General features: G+C 39.8%; 1 protein-coding gene across 1 annotated transcript in view; it reads left to right on the forward strand.

Annotated features, from left to right (window-relative positions):
- Positions 1–15,417, forward strand: part of LOC111155005 (thyroid hormone receptor beta) — a 214,149-nt gene that overhangs the window by 139,690 nt on the left and 59,042 nt on the right. Inside the window, exon 3 of the mRNA XM_022514998.1 lies at positions 1,479–1,739. Coding sequence (XP_022370706.1) covers positions 1,479–1,739 — 261 coding nt within the window. The remainder of the gene's footprint in view (positions 1–1,478; positions 1,740–15,417) is intronic.

Here is a 15,417-nt window from a genome sequence, read left to right on the forward strand (position 1 = left end):
GTAGTCATTGTTCACAGTCTCCTCGTGGAGTAGAAAGGGAGTGTATGTGTATTAGAATTTCTACACACAAACCTGAAGACTCACAGGGCAAGTGCAGCCTCCAAAGTGACTGAGAGTAGATTACACTTTCAGAGAAACCATCCTAACCAGCAACAACTGAAGATAATTAGTCATTTACAGAGGGAGTTGACGAAAACCTAAAGCCTTCTGAGCCCTTGCATTAAATAATTTAAAAGTCATGTTAAATGTTGGAAAGACAGCTTGAAATTCCCAATACTATGCACAGATCAGGATGGACCCATCTCTCTAATATGGATATCTTTGCTTCTTTGGTAATTTCAGCAGAAAGGAAAATTCATACATAAATTATAGTCTTTCAATCACTGAATATGATCACTTTAAAAGTAGAACTCTATTTATATTTTATATTTCTCATTTTGACAGACAGTAGCCTAAGAATTTCTAGAAATATGGATGACCAGATGGACTATGTTTTTTTAATGTATATACATATACAAATATATATATATTAGCCTGCTCATTTTTGCTCTCTACCTTATAGTCATGTACAGTAAAGATATTCAGGGAAGTAAAATTTGCCACAAGGGAAGGTTAGGGTAAGAAAGTTTACATTATACTATTGCATTAGATTATATTATTCCATTTCTTCTTGTTTTCTAGAGGGTAGATCTTCAAGTCTCTATAAATTAAATAGGAAAAAAAAAATGCCACAATATACATGAATAATTCACTCCCTATATCTCAACTAGTGAGATTCAGGACTTATCATTCTATCATTAGGGCTATTAAAATTTGCCCCCCCCCCCAACTAAAGCACTGTCTGCTTTCCTTCATTGGATCTCATTACCAATCTGGAGCTACATTGAAACCATTTACAAATTTCTATCTGAAGATCCAGTCTCCTTGTATCAGGCCATTAGGCGTAGAAGGTTGTAGGGAGGACTGAGTTGTCACTCCCTGAAGGAACCACGTGAGCATGTCCCACTTAAGCAACAGGGTGCCCCTCAGGTCAGCCTGTGATAAAACCCAAGTCAAACAAGGCTGAATCCTGGATTTTTTATGTCCTAAGGATCTAAAAAGTGTTCATGGCCAGCCCTGACCCTCAAGACCTCAAATGCTCGTCTGAGCAGTCACATAAATTGATGTAAACTTGCTCTTGGGCCATTGCTGTGGAAGCCTGGCTGGCGAAAGTACAGCCTTTCTATGGAGGAACTAATGTCTTTCTAGGCACTAAAAATAAGGGGGAATGTGTTGATTACTCCGACAGGCAATCCAACTGTGGTGGCTAAATGCCCAAGGCTGACAAATTCTGCATCTTATCACTGCCGTCAAGTGGAGGTGCATGTGAGCACTGTCAGCCCCAAAGAATTGAGAAACAACTTGCCTTCCAAAACTGCAACTCAACAAAATCTTGACAATGCCAACAGCTCGTCATCTCGTGTTTTTCAACCCTCCAGAAAATGGCCTTCCAGCCTGGGACAAACCAAAGCACTGTCCAGACCGAGAACACGACTGGAAGCTAGTAGGAATGTCTGAAGCCTGCCTCCATAGGAAGAGCCATGCGGAGAGGCGCAGCACATTGAAAAATGAACAGTCGTCACCACATCTCATCCAGGCCACTTGGACTAGCTCGATATTCCATCTGGACCATGACGATGTGAACGACCAGAGCATTGCAAGTGCCCAGACCTTCCAAACAGAAGAGAAGAAATGTAAAGGTAACCCGATTTCTATTAGACCATAATATGCAGTGTTTCAACAAGCAAAGAAAGTTTCTATCGTCGCTGTGTGCTCAGCTCCATTTATTCCAATGTATGGTGTCCATGTGTTTTCCCCAACTGTTGTGTTTGCAAGGTTTCTTTATCCCCCAATCTTCTTTTGAACATAAATAAATGAGTCCCAAAGGAAAGTAGTTAATTTCAGTTGCATGTTGGGTTGGACACTTGGGGAGAAGACATTTTTATTTCTCTAATTAGCAGAAGGGTTGTTAGTTTTGGCTTTAACTCTGTTTTTGCATCTGAGTAGAAACAGACATTGCTATCGTTCTGTAGCTACTTGCTTTGAAGTGTGTGTGTGTGTGTGTGTGTGTGTGTGTGTGTGTGTGTGTATGCACATTTCTTTTCCCAATTGTGCCAGCAGCTAATGGGATCTCAAAGACTACCTTTAACCTAAATAGACAATTCACGCTCAAAAGAGAGGTTTTAAGTTGTTTTCTTTTACTCATTAAATCCTGTGTCATCTTCCTGAAAGGCAAGATTATGGTGTTAGGAGGTTGTCACCTCATAAAAAATGTGTTAAACTGGCCTAAGTTCCTGATTGCATTAGATTTAACTGGTCTTTACCTCAGGTTGCCTCACCCGACAGATGTCTTTGTGCTGATCGCTTTATTGTCTTAGGGCTCCCCAAAATGTTGCTCTGTAAATTCATTTGTGTTTTTAAATGTCTATGTTCATGTAACTTTCCATACTTTTTCAATTTAGCATAGAGAGAAAATAAGGTCTTTTTGGTTCTTCTTGAAGGATTTTGACTCATGATAAATCTTTAAATTGTGTATTTGGAAATCTGGCTATTACTCACCAACATACATTAATGAAAGTTTGTAAAGACTTCTATGTATGAGCCATGAGAGACTTTTGCATACTGTTCTAACTGCAACATAAACCATGATTTATTTATCCCGTCAAAAAAGTGCTGGCACTTTTACTTTTTTGAAAACACATCAAAAATTCCTTGGAACTACCATTTGACCCAAGAAGTTGAGTGTGTAGACTGTTTCAGTTGAAAACAGGATTGCCTAAAAATAATAAAATAGTGACATGAGCTCTGATTTGAGTGCAGTCAAAACTATACATGTTCTCTTTGGGAAGATTTGTGTTTGAACTACTTGTCCCCTTTGTTATTTGGGAGATTTGAGAAACTGAAAAGGATATTTAGAAAAAGAACAAAATAAGCTTTTTTTTTTTGAAAGAGCATATGAGACAAGTGTGTTTGTGTGTGTGTGTGTGTGTGTGTGTGTGTGTGTGTGTATGTGTGTGTCTGCAAATTTGTTTGAGATATAATTGAGATTTAGTTTTAGCATTTGTAACCAAGATTGTATCTTCAGATTTTATGAGCTGGCATCAAAACCACATCAGTCCTGGGTTTTTAGTGAAATACCAACATGAAACTATTAGTGTCCTCATGATCTAAGAAAGTCACAAACTAAATTTGATTCATTTACAGCTAGTGCCCATGTTCACTTATTTGTTCATTCGTTCATTCATTCATAGGATCCACCTATGTCTCTACCATTTATAGAAATCTTGGTCTTGAGTACCCAAAGTTTCTAAGATGGTATATTTCTTTTGTTGTTATACCTTGAAAGCAAAAAGAAACAGCCTTGGGTCTATTTGGACCCAAGACCCTAAATATAAGTGCAGTGGTTGAAACCACAAATTTCGGCTAGAATCCTAGCCCTTCCACTCTGTCCTTGAGCAAACTTCTGTGATTGTTGATGGAATTAAAAAGATAATGTATCAGCTATCGTTATTACTGTGATCAGTATTATTAGCTATGCATCATTAAGTCACATAAATTCCTTGTGCTGCACTGTGTGCTTGGTAAAGAATGGAGAATAAGAGGCCAGGTGAATACAGGCTAGGGCGTGATGTTTCGGGGTGGATTAGAGTTGCTAATCCATTTTGCATTCATTCAGCTCTCCTTTGCTAAAAGTCAGAGAACTGTTTAATAAGAAAATATAATTATTACATTAAAGTCCTTCCTTAAGATTCTAGTATTAAAAGGAAAACAACTAAGGAAAACTCTGGCAGTTTCTAGAGTTTCTAGAGTAACAAGTTCATCTTGGCATGAACGTGAGACAATGGCTTGGTTCAGCATGAAAACGCCATGGGAAAGCCTCTGTTGTCATGGCCCATGACTTTATAAACTGAATCTTACTCATTCACAGTGGACATCTATATTTCGTGAGGCATCAGGGAGGCCAGAGAAACAACTCAATTAGTGACTTATTTCTTTTTGGAGGTGCTTCTTCTCCATCCGCTCTGCTTGTCTGCCACCTGTATAAAATCCCGGTGAGGACAGTTCGGCTTGGATCCCCATTTACACCGGGCATGTATTTCCTGGCTCTCTCTGTCGAGCCCCCAGGCATGCTTGATATCTCAGGCCTGGCCTACCATTCCATGCATTCATCCCATCGTGTTCATTAAGTGCCTACCCTGGGTAGGACATTACCCTTGTTGTCTGAGCATGAAACAATAGCATCGAGGCCAAAAGTACATCCAACTAGCCCCATTTCAAGGACCCCAAATGGACTTGATAAGAACTAAATGGCCCTGAAGGATACAGAAAGTTAAGGACCTGCAGTGCAAGAGCCAAAAGAGTAAGTTGCCTGCTCAAAGTGCCACAGTAAGCCCATCTCTCAGGTCCACAATCTAGCCGGTGCAGATCAGCGCACCTCAAAATGTGGTTTGTGAGTGGGTACCCTCCTACAAATTGTTATTAGTCCTCTCTATTGATGCAGTAGAGCTTTAGAAACTTTTACAGCAGGGTGGCACTACTGCTGACATTCAAACGCATTATCAGTGGACTCACCTCCCTAAACAGGGTCTGGAGTAATCGAGAATTGTCAAACTTGCCTGGCAAGTCATGCACGGCCAGAGCTAGGTAAAAGTCTTGTGCCAAAGAACTGTGCACCGCACTATCATGGACCAGATATTTTTTTAAACGGTCCTTCAGTTCAAATAATTTGAGAATCACTGATCCATGCTTTATATAATTCTTGATGTTTTTCTTTTGGCTTATATTTGGTATATAGTTAATGTTTGGTTTTCAGTTTGAGTCTGAATACCGCTTTCATTTTAATCTGCATATAGCTGGGCTTCTCCCTGCTACAGTCATTCTAAAGAAATTAACTGGTAACACATTTAACTGGAACAAGAGCTCTGGAGACCTAACATTCTGCCACAGAACCCACAGTTCCAATCTGCTTAAGTACCAGAGACCATTTCCAACCAGCAGCGAGGGACCCCAAGCCGCCCCTCTGTCTCCACACTACACCTTCCCTGGAGTTTTTGTCACAGTTCGAGCTGATTGCTCAGCCATGAGGACACATCCTACTGCTGCCCACACCTCCTTTTCTCCCAGAGTCTGAAACAATGTATTTGGTGGTGCTTAAAGTGCACCCACCCGTGGCCCTACAGGCATTGGGAACTTGTTTGAAATGCAGAATCTCAGGCCGCACCCCAGAACGCTAAATTGGAAGCTTTGGAAAGGAGCCCAAGAATCTGTGTTTTTTAACCAGCCCTCTGTGTGATTCTTAAAAACCTGAATATCAGAGAAAATGCCTGAGAACAGACACCTAAGTTCTTAGTATAAGAAAGGGCCTGCCACCTAGTGGACACTCAGGGAATGTGCATTTTTCTTCCCCTCCTTGACTGCACCTAGAGAGCTACCTAAGTCATCTTTCTTGATGCAGCTTGGTTAGGCCCGGTTTATCTTAATTGCCAAATGGATGTTCTGTTTAATAACTCTGCCTGGTAACACATCTCTCGGGTACTTGAACCCTTCAGAGAATCCCACTCTGTTTGGCGCGGGCCCTGATCCTCTCTAAGTACTTATGAGGCTCCTTCATGAAGACCTCTCATGCCTTCCTGAACTTCTCGTCAGAACCCCAGGGTCCCACCAGGTCCACAAGGATGGGTCCTAGTTAGATGTATGCACCCCTGTAGCTGGATCTAGCAGGGTCTGGACACAGGTGGTCAGGCCTCTGTACTTGGATGTGTGTGCTCAGTGTCAGTCAGGGACCTTTTTGATACACTGGAACCCAGTAGGAGAAAAAAGGCAGGGATTGACCCACCTCCCTGAATGCACTAGAAAAAGGTGGGCAGCAACCCAGTAATCTCACTGAATTTTCTCTGTAGGCCAGTTCCGTGTTTACTATCAAGAGAATTGAGTCTTAGATCCTAGGAAGGCAAGGAGAAAAAAAGTCAAAATAATTTTACTAACAAGTTATTTTTTCTCATTTTAAAAAAGCCTTCCATGTTCTGTATAAAATTGAAAATTTATCAAAAGTTCAACAAAATAATTTTTAGAAATAATTTCTATTTCCATCCTCCAAAGACAAGAAGTGTTAAAAATCTTTATTATATTTCAGTCTCTTTTCTGTGCGTATCTATTTTTTATAAACTTGGAATAATACTAGACATGCCATTTTTTCACCAGTTTTTAATGCTTAATGACATATCATGAACATTTTCCTTTGTCATTAAGTATCCCTCCAAATCCTGACTTTTATTGGCTATAAATTACCCTTGCTTATAGATATGCTGTAATTTATTGAGCCAGTCCCCAAGATTTAGACAAGTTAAAGTAATTTTTAAAACAGTATCTTATGTCAGTAAAGGGGCAGACTATTAACTCATGCTCTTCGTAAGGAGGAAAAAATGAATCAAATCAATGATGACAATTTTAAATGATATATAATTCTCATTTACCAAAATAACAAAGTGTTCTAAAAATGAGAGATGTAAAGCCAAGTCATTGTATGCATTATAATCCTTCAAGCTAGACATTCACATTTTTAGCAGTGATCGCTATCTTTGTTCTTAAGTAAAATACAAGGACATCTTCAGGTAAATGAGTATTTTAGAAGGTTGGGGATTAAAAAGCTTGAGCCCTTCCACTAGTACGACCATCTGCTCCATCCATCTCCACTCTCCACTCTGCCCAGACTCACCATACATCAGGGTGTGCAGTCCCAGCTGAGAGCGCCCGTGTGATTCATATACCTCAAGGGCACTCTAGGAGCCTTAGCCATCCACATGAGAATAAGTGCTCTCCACCAGCTTCTGGTAGATGCAAGAGAGCTGTGTGATTTGATACTTCAAAGGCAGGAAAGAGCACCCGTAAGTAGACCAGGACAGACAGAAATAGAGGGCAAGAAAAGAAAGGAAAGCGGTCAGCTGGAGTGGAGGGGAGGAAAAAACTGGAAACAGGGCAATGGCAAAGGAGGCAAACATCAGAAATTCAAGGCTTCTTTATCCAACATCAGTTCTCACTGAAATACAGGATGAGTGGTGTATGGACCACAGGCTTCCCAAGAGCAATCTGTCAGTGTCTATCACAACATAAAATGTAGATATGCTTTGACTCAGCCATCCCTCTCACAATACTCTGTTCCACGGAAATACTCACAGGGACAAAGATCTGTGTTCCCCTGCTTTCTTTGCACCTTTGTTTTTGTACTGAAAAATCAGTAACACTCCAAATGTCCATCCACAGGGGAATGTTCGAATATACTATGGCATATCTAAAGTATCCACTGGAAGAATAAACAGGTTCTTAAAAGGAGATGCTTTTAGGAATACCAAATAGAGAAACTACCATGCACTAAGTATAGTGGGATCCCAATTACAGGTTTTTATAAATATGTTTCTGTGTATGTATTTATTTATTTATTTACTTATTTATTTATTTGAGAGAGTGAGCGAGATCACAAGCCAGGGGGAGGGGCAGAGGCAGAGGAAGAAGCAGACTCCTTGCTGAGCAAAAAGCCCCATGCAAAGGGCAGGGGATCCTGACCGAGCCACCCATGTGCCCCTCCCATTTATAGTTTTAAAAATCTGTGTCACTGTGCATGCACAAATGTGCATAGACAAAAGGTCCTGGATACACATCAACCTGTGGCACTAGGTAGCTTCAAAAGAAACAAGGAGAACAAAGGATGCTAATACTAACCTCATATACAACTGCGTGCAAGATTTCTATACAATAAGAAGGCATTAATATTAGTACTTTTCTTTAAAAGTTTTCTTTTTAAAGTTTTCTTTAAAACTTTTTTTCTTTAAAAGTTTTCTTTAAAAGTTAAGTTTTCTTTAAAAGTTAAGCTCATATGGGGCAGTTTTCTTTAAAAGTTAAGCTCATATGCTTTATAGTCAGACAGACTTAGGTGGACTTCTTGCTCTTAAATAGACCAGCTCAGGGCAGGTTTTTTTAACCTCTCTGTCTCTCAATCCCCTTCCTTTTAAATGGGGTCATAAAATCTGGCTTTCAGATTTGTTGTAAAGACGAAAGATCATGTGTGTAAAGCACCCAGCATAGTGCCCGCCACTTAGTAGAGACAACATGATAACTGTTCTTAGAATAGAAACATTCTCTTAGCCTTGGGCTCCCCTTCTCCAGTGTTTGTCACCCTTTCTGACCTTCAAATACACTGACAACCACATACACATAAACGAAGAGAAGCAAAACAAAACGCCACATATACAGCTATGGTAGAGGCATAAACAACTGAAGGAAGAGTCCATGGCAACAACCAAGATAGTTTTCAAACCCTGTCGATAATGACAAATTTAAATAAGAAACCCAGAAAAGTATGAAGGAGCCGAACTGGACTTTGAATCCTGGCCGTCTGGCTCCAGCACTAGAGCTCATCATCATTGTAATGTCTCCTGACACAGAAAGGCAAGGAAATTGCAGGCACCTCAAGGAAGGAATCTAAGCCACAGGGAAAACACTGGTCTACACTCAGAAGAAGGTGCAGGCCAGTGAGACCTGGCGTGAGAGGGGCCGTGGACTCCTCGTCGTACAGTCTAGGGCCAAATTCTGGCGCTGCTCTTACCGGCCACTGAGCCTTGAGCAAGTCTCTCCTCCTGTTGGAGCCTCAGTTTCCTCAGCTATAAAATGGGAATCCTCTCTCACAGAATTGTGGAATTCGATGTGTATTATTTTTATAATGAAGCTTGGAAAGATGAGAAGCAGATTGGGTGTTAGGGATATAGATGCCCCACACCCCATGTGAGAACAACCACTAAGCAGATACTGACAGACTGAAGTTTCTAAAGCTGGGAATATTACGGACACAAGGAGGAACAGATACAATGGCCAAATCCCTTGATGCTTCCAACAGGTAGTTTTCAGACAAAATAGGGTACGATGTGGGCGGTTAACTTGTAAGAGCTGGCATTGAAGTTGAAAATTTACTGTTGGGAGAGTCAGCCTTACAAAGACATCATAGGTGACCAGTGGAATTCAAAGCCTTTCCCTTGCCCAGACATTTCCCACAGGTTGCCCTGAATTCTCTGTGGTCTTTCCAAATGCAAACCTCCTGACTGGATAGCTTGTCAAGCCTCTAGCATCTCCACGTGGATGAACGGGGTCGGATTCCTTTCTCCCTTGACAGGGTCCAGTAACACCAATGGAAGGAACAGGGAAGGGATGAGGAGAGCAGGGAGTGAAGGAAAGAGTGAGAGAGAATAAGAGTCAGTACTACCACAGTCCACTGGGCATGCTGTCAGGCTGTGTGCTGGGCAGTAGGAGTGGCGTTTACCCACAGTGAAGTCTGACTTGGCGCTCTAAAGACAAATGTCACCTTGCCAAGAAAGACACTGAACACACATGTTCTAGTCAGATTTGGACATGTGTGAATGCATGTCGATCTGGGGCCACCAAGATATTCCAAGGTTGATAACACTATAATGTAGAATGAAATCTGCTAAAAGAGTAGGATTTAAATGTTCTCACTGAAGATATATATATGTGTGTGTGTGTATACACACACACATATGTGTATATGTACACATATACACACACATACACTATATATATTTACATATATAATATTATATATATATATATATATATATATATATACACACAATTGTATATATAAAATATCCAAAGTGATGGGTGTGTTAATTACCCAGATGGGAGAAATCCTGTCACAATGTATCTATACATCAAATCACCACAATGTACACTTTAAATATCTTACAATTGTATTTGTCAGTTATACCTCAGTAAAGCTGGGGGGGAGAAAAGTATTTCAAGAATCCTCAAATTACAGAGCTGGCCTTCTGCTTTAAATCCTAGGAATGTTCCCCAGCACTCAGTAGATGCATGGGGAATATTGAGAACAGAAGACCATGGTTTGGCTCTCAGGTCTGACATTTACCAGGTATTTAACCTTGGATAAATCACTAATTCTCTCCAGCAAGGAATGTATTCAGAGATTAATTGCCCATAAAAACCCAAGGACATTAATCTACAATTCTATTTTAAAGTACCTCTCTAAAAAAAAAAAATAAAATAAAAAAATAAAGTACCTCTCTAATGCAATAACTGTATTTTCCCTTGGTGGGGAAAACAGGACAAAATAGATTAAATTAGTACTAATCCCCCAAATCTAAACTGTGATTATCAGAAATATATAGCAGCTCCAGGATTAATTGGGCAATCAGTCGCTTTTGACCGTCTCTTTCAGTGGTCTTAACCTCTCTTGTTGTACAGCTTCCCCCAGGAACAGAAGATTTCAGGCTATAAAGACACCCATTCTCAATTCCCCAGTAAGTCTGGTCTTCTAGAACCCCTGTCAGCTTCTGGAAACATACATATACTCCCCAATAAGCCTATTCCTCTGACAGTGTTGGTGACCAGTATATCCTCCCCTCTCCAGGGCAGAGGCTCTGGGTTTGAGTACTTCTGGAGGTGCAGAGACTCCACACCAAGGGAGCCTGCATACTAGCGACATTGCAGGGGTGCCTGGGTGGCTCAGCAGATTAAGCTTCTGTCTTCAGCTCAGGTCATGATCCTAGGGTCCTGGGATTGATAACCGCATCAGGGTCCCTGCTCAGCGGGGTGCCTGCCGCTCCCATGTTTGTGTGCTCTTGCTCTCTCGCTCTCTCTGACAAATAAATAAATAAAATTTAAAAAACACAGTGGCAGTGCAGACAAAATAGTCAAGTACACTGGGAAGCCATTTCACTTGTATGTACGACCTGTACAGACACACAGATGGTTTCTCTCTGTAGTTTGCTATGTGGCTGATACTAATATGAGCTATATTTAGAGATCAGTTTTTCAGGTTCTGGACCAATTCAGCCACCTTGACTTGAACTGAAATAAATATGATCCCACTTCTCTATCCACACTGCAAAGATACCAGAAATCCAAAATCAACTGAACTTTGGAAATGAGAGTCAGAAATCCTCCATGAGCCAAAGCCATCCTCCCTGGCATTGACCTGATGCAGAATTATTATCTTTGGCAAACCTCTGTCCCCATGACATTTGCCAATCTTGACTTATACAAGGGGCTTGACTTTGTTAAACTTCACTGCCTCTTAAAACACAGAACTGTATTGCAAATATGACTATTTATTTGAATGTCTATACTGTGAAGTTACTTGGCATTCGAGTTTGAATACTGTGTGTATGTTGATCATCTACTAGTCTAGATGGCAATATTTGGTGAGTGGCAAAGTTGACCCCAACTATCCATAGTTACCCCATAACATGCAATTTATACAGGCCATATTGTCCTAAGTCCAGCTTCAGACTTAATGAAAAGATACTTGTTTTGCTCTTTGTTTGCCTAGATCTGGAAAGAACTTCTTATAATAAGCCTAAGATATAAAACTAAAGGTCAAAAATGCGTAAGTAAAAGAAGCTCCTGCCCTTTAAGGGAAAAAAATACATGTTAATTTTTGCAGGAGTTTCAACTGAATGGTTTCCAAGGAAACAGGTATCTGCAATGGGCTCATCCCATTTAATATTTATAGCCGAACATCGGGAATAGTGCTTTCTTATTATCCCTTTCTGGTTACCCATGATATGCTCATTCTTAAGTTTCCTTTGAAGTGATCATTCTATGTTTGAATCTTATTTCTTCCAAACAAGGGAAACAAATGTCTATTCTATGATTTTAAAAAAAAGAAGAAAAAGAAAAAGAAGAAGTTTTGCAATATCAAGAATATAAGCGTGGTGATCACCACTAAAAAGGAAAAAAAAATTGCAACACTAAATCAATCTGACACACTTTTCCTAGGTGAATTGAGGGGGGGTTGATTTTGCTTGTTGTTTTATTGCAAATTGGCTTACCTTTTTAGCTGGTTCCTGCTTTTAAGAGTTGAACTGGAAAAACGAAATTGGTAGAAAAGAACCATCTCTGAGTTTGAGTGAGCTGTATGTTTTATTGGAAGATCTGCTAAGGCAAACCTATAAATACCATTTTACCTGTGATTTTAAAGTACTCTCCTCTTTACCAAAAAGTTGGAATAATGCAGAAAACTCCCACGTACCCTTCATCTGGACTCACCAGTTATTAACATTTTGCAACATTTGCCTTAGCACAGTGCGTGTGTCTCTCTCTCTGTGTGTGTGTGTGTGTGTGAGAGAGAGAGAGAGAGAGAGAGAACATATGTCTGCGTCTCTATATATACAGATTATTTTTTAGGATCATGTAAGAGTCAGTCACAGACATCATACTCATTGAACTCTAAAAACTTTAGAGTGTCCCTTAAAGTCAAAGAAATTCTCTTAGAAAACCATGGTACGGTTCTCAAAATCAGGAAGTTTAACATTGACGCCTACTATTATCTAATCTAGAGACTTTATGGAAATTTTACAAACTGTCCCCTCTCCACCCCCTGTCCCCTCAGGAGGAGAGGTAGAGACTGAGATGGGGGCCGGAGAAAGGATTGTCCCTGGAGACTTTCCTGGGTGTTATCCCTCCTGATGGGGCTGCTCCAGGCCACCACCACATGTTCTGTTTCTGGTCCAGGACCCAGGCCAGGATTATGTATTCCATGAAGCTTTTGCATCTCTTTCGTCTGCTTTGATCTGTAACGGGGTGTCACGACCATTCTCTTCATGACATTGATATATTTGAAGAATGCAGGCCTGTGATTGCGTAGAGCCTCCCTCGGTTAGGGTATGACTGATGTTTCCTCATGATTAGAATCAGATTATATATTTTTGGCAAAAATGCTAAAAAAAAAATTGTCATATCCCATGATGTTTTTGTTCCTATAAAAATTTAAGTGTGTGATTCAGAAATGGTTTGCAGTCTTCCAAACCGCCTACTTGTTCGTGTGAGGAGTTTTCTATGTTATTGATGAGCTCGTTCATTATCTCGTGGGGTTGGAAGAAAGTGTATTTTCTAGAAGCCCACTTATTAAGCAACTGTTCAGTAGCCTAAGGATAAATGTCTAAAGAGTCGAAGTTATTTGTTTCTCTGTCACCTATGAGAGTTTTAAGGCTGCCCCCCCGCTGGGGGACACCTTTCTTTGTAGTAGGGACAGAAAGCAGATTCTCTGCGATCTGAAGGCCTCTGAGTATAACATATAGATGCTGCCTCTTTATTCACTTTTCATGCTTTAACTGGGCCTTCTTTTCTTTCCATAATCCAATCCTATTGAATGACAAAACAATTGAGATTGGAATGTACCTTCAGTTAATCTTGATATCTACTATGTATCTTCCTAGATTATTTTGATATTTGAAATAAAATGAAAAACTTCAATTCACTATTTCTAGATGTGGTTCTCAGGGTGCCAACATGAAGTAGATCCAGTGTTTGAAAACACATTTACAAATCCTCTTTTATTCACGTTCTGCGTGAAGGCCTCATCCAAATATCACTTCCTTTGTGCTTGTTTCTCCACTCCGCCTCAGAATGAATCATTTCTTTCCTCATGCTGTCATGAATTATTACTATAGTAAAGCACCTATTGGGCGTACCTTATCTTACTACAGCTTCGGAACATGCCTGTGGAATTCACCAGAGGTTGAGATCACCTTGATTTACACCAAAAGTGTTCTTAAGTGTATTCTGTGTGCCCCGTCTGCATTGTGTGTTGAGAATAGAAAGTTCAATGAGACTGCTTCCAGCATGGGGTTTCCAGACAGACATGTCGGACGAGCTTTGGGTCTAGATTTGAAATGCACAGCAACTCTATTGATGGCCACATAATAATGAAAATTCTGCTGACTGACTGACATTTGCCTTAGAGAAGAATAATAAAGAATTTAACTTGGGCTATTTCAGAAGCAGGAATTCCACTTCACTCATCTTCACTTAACACATGGAGTATCTGGTGTGTCCGATACTGTCTTCTGCTTGTTGATACCTCTTTTTACTTGGGTTGCCAATGTCAGAGGAAGTCCCTGTCATCCTCCTGTACGTGGTATTGATCTATAGATGATGTGAACATTTAAATTTTTTATTTTGATCATCAGTTTTAATTAGCTCAGGCTACTTGTAAGCCCACATCTATTTTTATGAAGTTTTATTAAGATACAATTTACATACCATAAAATCCCTCTGTTTTAAGTATACAGTTCCATAATTGTTAGTTTATTTACAGAGTTCTGCAGTCATCGCCACAATCTTATTTTAGAACATTCCCATCACCCCAGAGAAACTTGGAGCTGACTTGCAGTGACTCTCCCTTTCTGTACCCAGTCCCTGGCCACCACTCATCTACTTTCTGTCCCTACAGATGGGCCTTTATGGCACAGCACAAAAATGGAATCACACAACAGGACCAGCGTCCTTTTCTTGATGTGCTGTTTTTGAGGTTCATCCACATCGTAGCATGCCGCATTACTTTGTTTGAACTTTTTACCTTTCATTATTCTTCATAGAATTTTTAAGTATAAGTGTAAGAATGGAGCCTTTAATGAACAAAGAATAAATCTTTTGAAAACGACATCAATTGTGGCAGAGACTTGATTTTGCACTAGTTGTTCTTAAAGGTGAAAAAGCAAGTATAATGCAGATGACTCAATCATTCATTCATTATTCCTATTATTAGGGAAATTTGTTTTAAAATTAATCTCTGTCATGTTATTCTGGAATAAAGAGAGTATACTATGGCTGTTAAATGTCAAAACCATTCCACTCAAACAACCACTCAACTTTTCAAATCAAGTCCATCAGTGTGAATTACAATGAAATGATCGTCTTAACACATTAAACTAAGTCAAAATGGACCTACTTGCGTTCATTAATTAAGGAGTACATAAATGAGGGGCTCTATGATATTCATGCAAAGCATAAATGATTTTCATAAAAATGTAAAATATTGAAGAAGTTTTTTTTCTAGAGATAGAGGGAAATATATTGATCAAAATAAATATTTAAAGAGGCATTAAATTAAGCTCATCTTTGGAAAAACAGATAAATCATTATGGTGACCTTGAATTTGGGTCAAAACCTATAAATAATTTTCTCTGAGAAAAGCAGTGGGGGGAAAATGGGACAGGCAAGTTCTAGAATAGCAAATCAAGAGCCAAAATCTCTATACTAAGATCTTCCCTTGGCAGTTACGTAAGGTGAGAAAACCAGCCCCTCCGGTTCCACTCTGTAAAATGGATGGAAGTATCTTCACCACCAGTAGTATTGTTTGGTTATGGCGATAAAATGCAATAGACCTCGTCATTATTCCTCAGCCGGTGACCTCGTCATTATTCCTCAGCCAGTGTCCTCGTCATTATTCCTCAGCTGGTGTCCCGTGAAAGTTACGCCAAACTGAAACTTTATTGTATGCTTTTTGTATCATAGTCTTATGACGCAAGCTTCGTTAGAGTATATTAGCCACTAAAAATTTGCTTTTGAATC

The sequence above is a fragment of the Enhydra lutris genome, unplaced genomic scaffold, assembly GCF_002288905.1.
Source record: "Enhydra lutris kenyoni isolate GAN:26980312 unplaced genomic scaffold, ASM228890v2 scaffoldscaffold39, whole genome shotgun sequence".
Lineage (NCBI taxonomy): Eukaryota > Metazoa > Chordata > Mammalia > Carnivora > Mustelidae > Enhydra > Enhydra lutris.